The sequence below is a fragment of the Heterodontus francisci genome, chromosome 13 (assembly GCF_036365525.1).
Source record: "Heterodontus francisci isolate sHetFra1 chromosome 13, sHetFra1.hap1, whole genome shotgun sequence".
NCBI classification, from domain to species: domain Eukaryota; kingdom Metazoa; phylum Chordata; class Chondrichthyes; order Heterodontiformes; family Heterodontidae; genus Heterodontus; species Heterodontus francisci.
This window is the reverse complement of record NC_090383.1, coordinates 2,492,381-2,505,180: the sequence shown is the minus strand read 5'-3', so window position 1 is coordinate 2,505,180 and position 12,800 is coordinate 2,492,381. Positions and strand designations below refer to the sequence as shown.

Sequence of the window (12,800 nt, the reverse complement as noted above, 5' to 3'; positions counted from 1 at the left end):
AACTATGTTTCAAACCCTGAAAGTTGAATACCTGCTCTACATTTGCTTCCATCAACTTAACTAATATTTTCACTTAAAAAAGAAAAATGAGTAGACCATAATATAATTGTTTTCAGAGTGCTAATTTTTGTACTTCTGTCGCCAAAAATTTGTACAGGCAACAGTAAGTACCATTCGTAACATCGTCTTCCTGGTGTTGGATAAAAGTCGGGAAAAGAGCAGGGAACTGGAAGCCATATCTAGTCAGAAGAGTCCTAGTTTGGGTCACACGTTGGATGCAGAAGTGGCCTATTTGACTCACGAAGGCATGTTTATTAGTGATGCGTACAATGAGAGAGAACTGTCTTCACCTGGAGTAGAAACTGAGCTACAGAGGACAGCTTATCAAAACAGTGACCCATGTGGTAGTGATTCGACATCAGAAGTAGAGTGTGCCACTGATTCATCCTCCAGTAAGGACCAAACATCATCATCAGCCACACCAGGGGGGTTAGAACTTGTGTAAGTTTTACTCTGTTCTTGCCACAGTTTTGAAAGTCAATGCTTGCAATGGTTAACTCTGTTTTTTCTCTTTTAGTTGCTATCATTACTATTTTAAGATGTCATTTATGGATACCTAAATATGATGATTTCATAGAATCTTACAGCACGGAAGGAGGCCATTGGGTCCATCATACTTGTGGCAGCTCTTTGAAAGAGCTGTCAAATTAATCCCACTCCCCTGCTCGTGTCGCATAGCCCTGCAAATTTTCCCTTCAAATTAAGTCGAAATAATGACTTAATTAGAAATATTTTTAATGGTAACCGTGTAAAAACAAGATCTGAATTTATCAACAAAAACAGCTGGAATTAACAGAAGTCAGTCAAAGTTTCAGCCCTACAGACCCTTCCTCAGGGCAGAGAGAAGTCGACTGACTGACCCCTGAATATTTCCAACTTTTTCCTGAGTTCATTCCCAAATTTCTAGCAGTTGCAGTATTTCGTTTTGAGTTTGATCATATGATCAAGTTACATTCCTCTAACTTTCAGCCTCTAGTTTTATTGATACTTTCTGTAGTTAATGTCCTTCTGAGCTTTCACCTTGAATTCTTTTTGACCTGTAAATGTACAACCCTATATGCTGCCTAATATACTCTTGTTGCTCCTTACATCCACAATGTTGAAATAAAAACTCGTTGCACAGTCTTCTATTCCAACACGCACTTTCTCGGGACTTCAAAATTGTTACCTTTTCGGTCTTTCATTCTTTGTACAAATTTCAGGCTTTTGAAACCCAAGCTATTTTCTGATTTACCTTCCAGCTTCTTTCCCTTTTCACATGATACCTGGTGGTATCAGAATCACAGAATTGTTATAGCACAGTTTTAGTTCTATGGCTTGGTTTCTCAAAAAAAGCAGTAGACTCAGCTCAACAAGCAAGGGTGAGCTTTACTTCCGTTGCAGTGAATAGCTGAGCTAGTCAGAAGCAAAGCTCCCGGCTAATCTTTACCCAGCCCTGATTCTTGGGGTCCGGGGCTAACTGCAGCATCCCTACCGTTGCACTGGCTGCGATCAGTTGTCTCTGCAAGGACCATAGATCAAACTTGGGATCTTCTTGGCCTGCCATTCACTGGATAAACTTGTGGAACCATCTGGGGAGATTCTGTCCTACTTAAGTCTGGCCTGTGTGTTAGCCATTCTTGTGGTGCTGCTTCAGTATTGGGTGTTATCTCCATGGATGAAAGTGCCAATAAAAGACAGCCATTTTGGTCACATCTCTCTAGATTTGGAGAAGGTGGACTGTTCTGCAGTGCTGTACTCATCAGGTCCACTTTTGTGGCCGTGGACAGAACTGTGTCCTTCTGCAAGGGGTGATCTCTTCAAAATGATCAGGGAAGACATGATGTAAAATATTACCCTGAGGCGCACAGAAAATTGACAAACGTTAGTTAAAATTGGATAAGCAGAAAGTGACTGTCGAAATAAGAGATATTTAATAGGATATTAACCACCTTGCCCTGCCAGCTTTAAGGATTTGTGTGTATGGACATGAAGGTCTCTCTGCTCATCACTTTTTAAAATCCTGCCATTTATAGTATACTGTCTTTCCAGATTAGTCCTCCCAAAGTGAAACACTTCTCCAAATTGAGTTTCATCTGCCATTCTTTTGCCCATTTCACCATTCTGACTGTCATCCTGAAGCCTCTAACTATCTTCACCCCTATCTACTACTTTACCAAGTTTCATATCATCTGCAAACTTTATAATGCTGCTCCCTCACCTGATTCCAGATTGTTTTTAAAATTGCAAAGCGTAATTAACTCAACTGACCCTTGGGTGGAAAAACCATTGCAAACAACCTCCCAGGCTGAAATCATCATTCGCCACCATCCTTTGCTTCCTGTCTCTGAATCAGTTCCATTTCCTTACTACCCCTTTCCCCTTAATTTCATGGGCTTTTAATTTCTTAACCAGCCTCCTGTGGGGCACTTTATTGAATGCCTTCTAAAAGTCCCTGTACACATCTACTACACTACCTTGATCAACCTTCTCTGTTACTTTAAGTTATGTTGTGTCTGACTAACTTGATGGAGTTACTTCATCAAAGAATTCAATCAGAATGAAATCTAATGTTACATAAGCAAACACAGCCCTAGACATGAATGAATTACATAATCATATTAAAAATGTTCTGCAGATTTTAATATAGCTTGAAGATTTTTTGAGAAATCAATTGGTAGAAAAAGATGCCTGAAATTATAGTAGAAGACCCCAAATAATATTCCCAAAGTCACGTGTAGCTACAAGCAGGAAGGTCACTTACAACTAGATTTGATTTTCTCCAGCAGCACAATGTACAGTTCTGTCAGTTGCCAGTAAACTGACTGTCAGCATATGAAATGTGACTGCACTGGAGCAGTAGGTGTTAGTAGCTGCTGTAACTCGTACCAGAGCTTGCTGATCGTAAGTTACAAGCAGGCTGTTTGTTTCTTCATTGAGAATTTTAAAATTTGGCAGTATTTCAAAAGCACACTAGAGGCATGGAACACTAAATCTCATTTGTGTCAATCTCAGGAACCTTTTCGTGATAAAGCAGCTTAAATATGTATATATATATATATATATATATATATATATATATATATATATATATATTTTCCAGCATAAGAAATAAGAAGCGGTGTAGGTCATACAGCACCTGCTCCACCATTCACTGCTGTCAAGCATATGTCATATTTACATATTTCCCTTTCTGATATAAGAACAATGCATCCGAGATCCAAATGGTAGATGTTAGCTTTTTAAGATCTAATGACTGTAGAGGTATGCCAACAAATGGCGCCTTTTAATTAGAAAAGATAATCTACTTACAGGAGTTCAATGGATTATTGTGGTTTTACATTAACCAGATTGAAGCCCATTATAAGCCCATTGTTTCAACCTTCATTGTGCTATGACCGAGGTGGGAGGAGTGCACTGTTAATTCAGTCCCACTTCTCCGCAGGTTGCAACATATATTAAAATTTTCCCACTTACCGAAACAGTCAATCAGATACTCTTTGTCTCCAGAATAAAGCACACCAACCAGTTTTCTTTAATAAGCAACAAAATTAACTTTTATTATAAGCAAAGTCTTAACCAATAATGAAGTAAACATATATATTAATTGAAATATTAAAGCAACTTGTTTTTTATCCTAGCCCACACTAGAGGCCTGCTCGGGTCTGCAATGAAACCCAAACCGAGCCCGACAGAACCACATCCGACCCGGCCCGAGTCCTTTTATTTTTTCCTGTGCCCAGCCCAACCCAACCACTGGAATGTTCAGTTAACCTAGCTTCTGTTTTTCGCTATTTTAAACTTGTGCAGATAAGCAACAAAAACTGTAACTGGACTTCAAAGGTTGTTTAAAAAGTACATTAAGATTGGAGGCACGACCGGAGGTGGTGAGCTGAAGATTGTTAGTGTAGAATTTGGTGATTGTTTGGTCATTATTTAAACAGAAACTCATGGAGTTGTGCCCAGACAGGTTGTTCCACACTGTACCAGTATCTGTATTGCTTAAAATAAACATAGCACTGCCCAAAGGCTCAGAAAATATCTTTACACATTACCTAGACTCCTGCTTTACAGGTTGAAATACTTGCTGCAAGTTTATCCAGTGAGCAGCTGAGATGCAGAGACCAGGAAGGTCCTGAGTGATTATTATAAAATATACATTCCTATATTAAAGAGGTTGTGCTCTACCTTCGATGGAGTCACTCACTGCAGACTAGTGCGGAGTGTTTCCCGCCTTGACGTCCTGGCTGTCACTGGTTCATGAGTCTAGGCCTCTGGATTACTAGTCCAGTAATCTTTGAAATGTCTCTCCTTGATTTAGTATTTTAATCCAGTAGATCAGATTTTACAAACAAAAATATTAACTGATTTAAGACCACTTCGTATTTAGCAGTGTCACATGAATTAAGAAATTAAAATATATTCAAAATTATATATCAACTATTAAGTACTAATGTCCAGCTTTGTATATAAAAAAAATGCCTATTAATTTCATTATCCATAAACACTGAGGCCACATTAAACTAAAAGCAGCGATTTATCAAGTCTGACAATTAAATATATTCCAAATTCAGACCAAATTTGTTGTCTTTCCTCTTTAAATCTCTTAATTTACCTTACAAGCCTCCTTTACATTCTTTATTCAATACAATATGTTTTGAGGCAGGCACGCGAAGTCTTGCCAACCCCTAATGGGATGCAGTCAATTCATTTGAAAACTGTGCAATTAAAGAAAAGGGCCAAGTTCCTATTAATGCAGATTGAAGCTGTTAAACTGCTTTTGTCGCCAAGAATACAAAGCGCGAAGGAAAACAGAGATAAACCAAAACACAAAAAGGTTACATTTGTGTCAATGAAAAATAGAACTTATTAAAAACATCTTATTACATAACAGTGCAGCAACTGATTACATTGTAAATATTTCATTAAGATTAAACGGCAAAGACCTTCAACACCCCTAGAATCAGGAAAGGACAAGAGAGGGCTAACTGGAGAATTGAGCCTGAGGCTGAGTTTTGCTACAATATACGTAAGAACTGTTTATTGATTAGTGCACAGTAAGTTGAAATAGCAAGCAGAGTAGGAAGCACGCTTCAAAAGATCTGCAGTTTCCAGTGTTTCACTAACACTATTGTAACGCATGCCCGGCCTGGGCATTCTGTAAACATGTCGGTTCCTGTCAGGTAGCCACACTGTAGCCCACACACTGACATACACTGCTGGTTAACTAGAAAAAGGGGTATTTTTGTTGACAGCTGTTACAAAGGAATAAAAAAAATCACTTAATCTGAATAGAAGATATGGAAGTCCTTTGTTTTGGCGAGTTGCCCCAAAGGGGAATAGGTGGCTGCCACCAGGAATCTTCCTAGAACTGTTGTTTCCAGGCAATGTTGATAAATAGTCTGGGTAGGCTTTCAAGAAATGCAGTTACAGAAAGCCTCACATAGGTCTTACATTAGGTGTGCAGCAACAAAGGTTTCAATTCTCGCACATTCGATGCAAAGTTCTTTTAAAGATGCAAGGTTTCTGCAAACAATCAGGATTTCTTCAAATACAGGAGACAGTAGTACAACTTCATACAGGATTTTACTTTTCAAGAGCAAGATAAGCAGGGTCGTCTTCTGATAGGTCAATAAGCAAAGTCCAACTGCCTGTTTTTAGCCAAACCAGCTGGCTTTTTTTAACATTTCAAAATGAAACCAGATTTTTCCACAGGCAAGTCCTATGACTTGTCAATAAGCAAATAACTCTTCAGGTTAAATTCCCTGCTGTGTTTACTTGAAACCATGTGCCTTCCAGTAAAAACTTGTTTACTGGTCAACCTTCTGTTGATCTTCCTTTTAAGAAAAATACCTACAAAGTGAATCATCTAGAGATTGCTGAAATGTCCAAAATTCAACTATAATTTCTTAAAACATATTTTACAAAGAAAAACAAACACTCACGTAACACATGCCAACACCTTTTTCATATTTACCTGAACAGACGTATGAAGTGACAAGCTTCCTGCGCACCATTTTCGAATAATTTATCACATTCGAACTTCATGGTTTTCATGTTCTTGTATTTCAACTTCCAGAAAACTTGTTTTCTGTTATAGAAGCAACGGCTTGTTATCTAATTTTAGTGATAGTTAATAATGTTTGATATTTAAATTCAATGGAATGTGATGCACAGTTATTAGCAAAAATTATTTGAAATTATAGAACTAGTGGAATTTACCACACATTATGGCAGTGCTGATTCCACAGCATTTGTCTTGCGGAGGCCCCATTACTAAGTTTGATTTTTACAACAATGAAACGAAATGCTACCTACTGAACATAATATCAAATCTGCAGAGGTACGGTTGTGAAAAGTTTAGTTTGTAACAGGTAATATGAAAACAGTTGACTGAATAATTGGGGATTTGATATTATAAGCATGTCTGTACTTTCGCTGGGCACGCTCGGCTCTAAGCAATTACACAGGTCAGTTCTTTTATGGTGCCCGCAGATGGTGCAGGAACTGTACTGACCACTGTGTGGCAGTAGAACCACATTTCTTTATTGGAGTAACTGAGTGAGATTCTGGACAAGTTTAGGAATGCCAGACACCACTCAGCCTTAACAGCAAAGTTCGAAATTATTGCTGTGCTTGTGTGCAACCTATGTTTTACAAGGTGACTGTAATACTGTTGTTGGGGGCGACATTTCTGTGTTAATGAAACATAGAAAATAGGAGCAGGAGTAGGCCATTCGGCTCTTTGAGCCTGCTCCACCATTCATTTTGATCATGGCTGGTCATCCAACTCAGTAACCTGTTCCCACTTTCCCCCCATATCCTTTGATCCCTTTCGCCCCAAGAGTTCTATCTAACTCCTTCTTGAAAACACAATGTCTTGGCCTCAACTGCTTTCTGTGGTAGCGAATTCCACAGGCTCACCGCTCTCTGGGTGAAGAAATTTCTCCTCATCTCAGTCCTGAAAGGTTTACCCTGTATCCTTACACTATGACCCCTGGTTCTGGACTCCCCCACCATCGGGAACATCCTTCCTGTATCTACCCTGTCAAGTCCTGTCAGAATTGTATAGGTTTCTATGAGATCCCCCCTCACTCTTCTGAACTCCAGCAAATATAATCCTAACTGACTCAATCTCTCCTCATACATCAGTCCCGCCATCCCTGGATTCAGTCTGGTAAAGCTTCACTGCACTCCCTCGATAGCAAGAACATCCTTCCTCAGATAAGGAGACCGAAACTGCACACAGTTTTCCAGGTGTGGCCTCACCAAGGCCCTGTATAATTGCAGCAAGACATCCCTGCTCCTGGACTCAAATCCTCTCGCTATGAAAGCCAACATACCATTTGCCTTTTTCACTGCCTGTTGGACCTGCGTGCTTACCTTCAGCGTCTTATGTACGAGAACACCCAGGTCTCGTTGCATATTCCCCTCTCTCACTTTATAGCTGTTCAGATAATCTGCTTTCCTGTTCTTGCTACCAAAGTGCTACCTCACATTTATCCACATTATACTGCATCTGCCATGCATTTGCCCACTCACTCAACTTGTCCAAATCACCCTGAAGCCTCTCTGCATCCTCCTCACAACTCTCCCTCCCACCCACTTTTATGTCATCTGCAAATTTGGAGATATTTCATTTAATTCCCTCATCTAAATCATTAATATATATTGTGAATAGCTGGGCTCCTAGCACCGATCCCTGTGGTACCCCACTAGTCACTGCCTGCCATTCGGAAAAAGAGCCATTTATTCCTACTCTTTGTTTCCTGTCTGCCAACCAATTTTCTATCCATCGCAATACACTACCCCCAATCCCATGCACTTTAATTTTACATGCTAATCTCTTATGTGGGACTTTTAGAAAGCCTTCTGAAAGTCCAAATAAACCACATCCACTGGCTCCACCTCATCAACTCTACTAGTTACATCCTCAAAGAATTCCAGTAGATTTGTCAAGCATGATTTCCCTTTCGTAAATCCATGCTGACTCTGTCCGATTCTACCACTGTTCTCCAAGTGCTCTGCTATAAAATCTTTGATAATGGACTCTAGAATTTTCCCCACTACCGACATCAGGCTGACTGGTCTATAATTCCCTGTTTTCTCTCTACCTCCCTTTTTAAATAGTGGGGTTACATTAGCTACCCTCCAATCTGTAGGAACTGTTCCAGAGTCTATAGAATCTTGGAAGGTGACCACCAATGCATCCACTATTTCTAGGGCCACTTCCTTAAGTACTCTGAGATGTAGATTATCAGGCCCTGGGGATTTATCGGCCTTCAATCCCTTAATTTCCCCAACACCATTTCTCTGCTAATGCTGATTTCCTTCAGTTCCTCCCTCTCGCTAAACCCTGTGTTCCCCAACATTTCTGGTATGATATTTGTGTCCTCCTTTGTGAAGAACCAAAGTATGCATTTAGTTGGTCAGCCATTTCCTTGTTCCCCATAATAAATAATAAATTCCCCTTTTTCTGACTGTAAGGGACCTACATTTGTCTTCACCAATCTTTTTCTCTTCACATACCTATAGAAACTTTTACAGTCAGTTTTTATGTTCCCTGCAAGCTTGCTCTCGTACTCTATCTTCCCCTTAATCAATCTCTTGGTCCTCCTTTGCTGAATTCTAAACTGCTCCCAATCCTCAGGTCTGTTGTTTTTTTCTGGCAAATTTGTACACCTCTTCCTTGGATCTAATGCTATCTCTAATTTCCCTTGTAAGCCATGGTTTGGCTACTTCTCCAGTTTTACTTTTCACCAGACAGGAATAAACAATTGTTACAGTTCATCCATGCGCTCTTTAAATGTTTGCCATTGCCTATCCACCGTCATCCCTGTAAGTAACATTTCCCAATCCATCATAGCCAACTCGCGCCTCATACCTTGGTAGTTTCCTTTACTAAGATACAGGACCCTAGTCTCAGAATCAACTACGTCACTCTCCATCTTGATCAAGAATTCTATCATATTATGGTCGCTCATCCCCAAGGGGTCTCGCACAACTAGATTGTCAATTATTCCCCTCTCATTACACAATACCCAGTCTAGGATGGCCTGTTCTCCAGTTCGTTCCTCAACGTATTGGTCCAGAAAACTATCCTGTATACACTCCCAAGAATTCCTCCTCTACGATATTGTGACTAATTTGATTTGCCCAATCTATATGCAGATTAAAATCACCCATAATTACAGATGTTCCTTTATCGCATGCGTCTCTAATTTCCTTTGTAATGCCATTCTCAACATCAGCACTACAGTTTGGGGGTCTATGTACAACCCCCACTAATGTTTTTTGCTCCTTAGTGTTTCTCAGCTTTACCCATACAGATTCCACATCGTCAGAGTTAATATCCTTCCTCACTATTGCGTTAATTTCCTCTTTAATCAGCAATGCAACTCCACCGCCTTTTACTTTTTGTCTGTCCTTCCTAAATACTGAATATCCCTGGATGTTCATTTCCCATCCCTGGTCACCCTGCAGCCATGTCTCCGTAATCCCGACTATATCATATCTGTTTACATCTATTTGCGCGATTAATTTATCCACTTTATTGCGAATGTTCTGCACATTAAGGCACAAAGCCTTAAGGCTTGTCTTTTTAACATTACTTGTCCCCTTCCCGCTATTTTTCACTGTACCACTGTTTGATTCTGGCCCTTGATTTCTCTGCCTATCACTTTTCTTATTCCCCTTACTGTCTTTTGTTCTTGTCTTTGATCCCCCCTTTTCTGACTCCTTGCAAAGGTTCCCATCCCCCTGCCATTTTAGTTTAAACCCTCCCCAACCACTCTAGCAAATACTCCCCCTAGGACATCAGTCTTGGTCCTGCCCAGGTGTAAACTGTCCAGTTTGTACAGGTCCTACCTCCCCCAGAACCAGTCCCAATGTTGCAGGAATCTAAAACCCTCCCCCTCACACCATCTCTTCAGCCACGTATTCATCCGATATATCCTGCTATTTCTACTCTGACTAGCACGTGGCACTGGTAGTAATCCTGAGATCACTACCTTTTGAGGTCCTACTTTTCAACTTACTTCCTAAATCCCTATATTCTGCTTTCAGGACCTCATCCTTTTTTTAACCTACGTCGTTTGTACCAATGTGTACCACAACCACTGGCTGTTCACCCTCCCCCTTCAGAATGTCCTGTAACCGCTCTGAGACATCCTTGATCCGAGCACCAGGGAGGCAACATACCATCCTTGTGTCTCTTTTGCGGCCACAGAAACGCCTATCTATTCCCCTTACAATTGAATCCCTATAACTATTGCATTCCCACACTTTTTGCTGCTCCCCTGTGCAGCAGAGCCAACTGTGGTGCAACGAATTGGGCTGTTGCTGCTTTCCCCATTCCCTCCAACAGTATCCAAAGCAGTCTATCTGTTTTGCAGGGGAATAGCCACAGGAGATTCCTGCACTGCCTGCCTAGTCCTCTTGCTCTGCCTGGTGGTCACCCATTCCCTTCCTGCCTGTGGTGTGACCACCTCTCTATTGGTGCTATCCACGATACTCTCCGCCTCCCAGATGCTCCACAGTGTCCCCAGCCGCCACTCCAGCTCTGAAACCCAGGCTTCCAGGAACTGCAGCTGCAGACGCTTCCCGCGCACATGCTGGTCCCGGGCACTGGAATTGTTCCCGGCTTCCCACGTTGAGCACGAGGAGCACACCACTGCTTTGAGCTCTCCTGTCATGACTTAACCCTTTAAATTAAACCTTTTGGAAGATGCTTAATATCAAATAATAATTACTTTTAAACTGTGCCGGTCTCACTCAGTATCACTCCTTCTCGCTGCCGCTGCACTTTTAAACTGTGCCAGTCTCACTCCTTCCCGCTGCTCTTTTAAACTGTGCCGATCTCACTCAGTCTCACTCCTTCCCGCTGCTCTTTTAAACTGTGCCGATCTCACTCAGTCTCACTCCTTCCCGCTGCTCTTTTAAACTGTGCCGATCTCACTCAGTATCACTCCTTCCCGCTGCTCTTTTAAACTGTGCCGATCTCACTCAGTCTCACTCCTTCCCGCTGCTTTTTTAAACTGTGCCAGTCTCACTCCTTCCCGCTGCTCTTTTAAACTGTGCCAGTCTCACTCCTTCCCGCTGCTCTTTTAAACTGTGCCGATCTCACTCAGTATCACTCCTTCCCGCTGCTCTTTTAAACTGTGCCGGTCTCACTCCTTCCCGCTGCTCTTTTAAACTGTGCCGGTCTCACTCAGTATCACTCCTTCCCGCTGCACTTTTAAACTGTGCCAATCTCACTCCTTCCCGCTGCTCTTTTAAACTGTGCCGGTCTCACTCAGTATCACTCCTTCCCGCTGCTCTTTTAAACTGTGCCGGTCTCACTCCTTCCCACTTCACTTTTAAATTCTGCCGATCCCACTCGGTATCACTCCTTCACGCTGCCGCAGCACTTTTAAAGTGTGCCGGTCCCACTCAGGTTGTATCTGTTTTAAAAAAAAAATTAAAATTAAAATGCTTTTGATGTGCTCCAGATGGCTTGTTTTTAAATCATTATTTTCTCTCAAATTAGTATTTAAAGGTCTCCATCATAGAACCCAGAAGGCAGCAGTTATTTGGTGAAGTTACATCAACTCTATTCCATTCCTCAGGAAACCTGCATCAGTCTCAAACCTTATTAATCCATGGTTCTCTCTTGCCTAATCACAGTTTCCTGCCATTTTAAATCATAGTGTACCTGATATTTTATGTAACTGGAATGGATTTTAGTAAGAACATTACCTCCCACTTAGCTTAGAAATGGATTACCACAATAAAATGCATGTCTTCTGAAAGCATCAACCATTGTTTTCTCGGGAGACATGTAACATATCCAAGAGTCGTAATGCTTTGTGGTTGAGTGTACCAGTATGGTTACTGTCTTTACAGGTGCATCGTCCTACTGGCTGGAAAGTGACCACTCTGATGAGGATTAACTGATGCCATTGGAATAGCACAATTTCAATACAAAGATAGCATAGGTTCTTTCTCTGGGTGTCGGCGGGCTCCTTAGCTTCTGAAAGTTTAGAAAGTCCTTTGCTGACATCCATGTGCATGTGCTTTCAAACAAGGGGTCAATCGCTGTTGTTCAGGAACACGCAATAGTAATGCTGCATGATAATTTGATGTTGAAAAGTCATAAATCTGTAACCATTGGAACATAGGAACAGAAGGCCATTTAGTCTTTTCCACCATTCAATGAGATCATGGCTGATCTGCAGTCTATCTGTATACACCTACCTCTGGTTAATAAAAATCTATCGATCTCAAATTTGCAATTAATAATCTAGTATCAATTGCCACTTGTGAGAGTTCCAAACTTCTACACCCTTTGTGTGTAGAAGTGTTTCCTAGTTTCATAACTACAAGGTTTGACTCTGATTTTTAGACTCTACTCCCTAGTCCTGGACTCCCCAGCCAATGGAAGTAGTTTCTCCCTATCTGTTCCCCATAATATCTTGATAGTTTAGCACATCAACATAATACAAAATATCTTGTGCCAAAATTAATGTTAATGATTGGATTAATGGAAATTTAGGTTCAGCTACATAACCACATTCATGATTGGTATTTGCTACCAAACAAAAGTTTTGAATGCTTGCATCGTGGGGTCATGTCTCAGTCGTGACTGTGGCTCAGCGGAATTTTATTCACTCTTGACCTAGCTTCTAGATAGAATGTGTATAAAAGTCAATTTCATGTGGCCTGTCACTGCTGGTGGCCAATTGTGGAATACTAATGGTGGGAGACAATTCCACAACCCCAAT

The 12,800-nt window shown here is 41.0% G+C and overlaps 1 protein-coding gene across 2 annotated transcripts in view; it reads left to right on the top strand.

The window, feature by feature from the left end:
* vps54 (VPS54 subunit of GARP complex) overlaps positions 1 to 12,800 on the top strand; it is a 102,310-nt gene that overhangs the window by 54,671 nt on the left and 34,839 nt on the right. For both annotated transcript variants that reach the window (XM_068044248.1, XM_068044247.1), the window contains exon 12: positions 158 to 501. In XM_068044248.1, the coding sequence (XP_067900349.1) occupies positions 158 to 501 (344 nt within the window). The remainder of the gene's footprint in view (positions 1 to 157; positions 502 to 12,800) is intronic.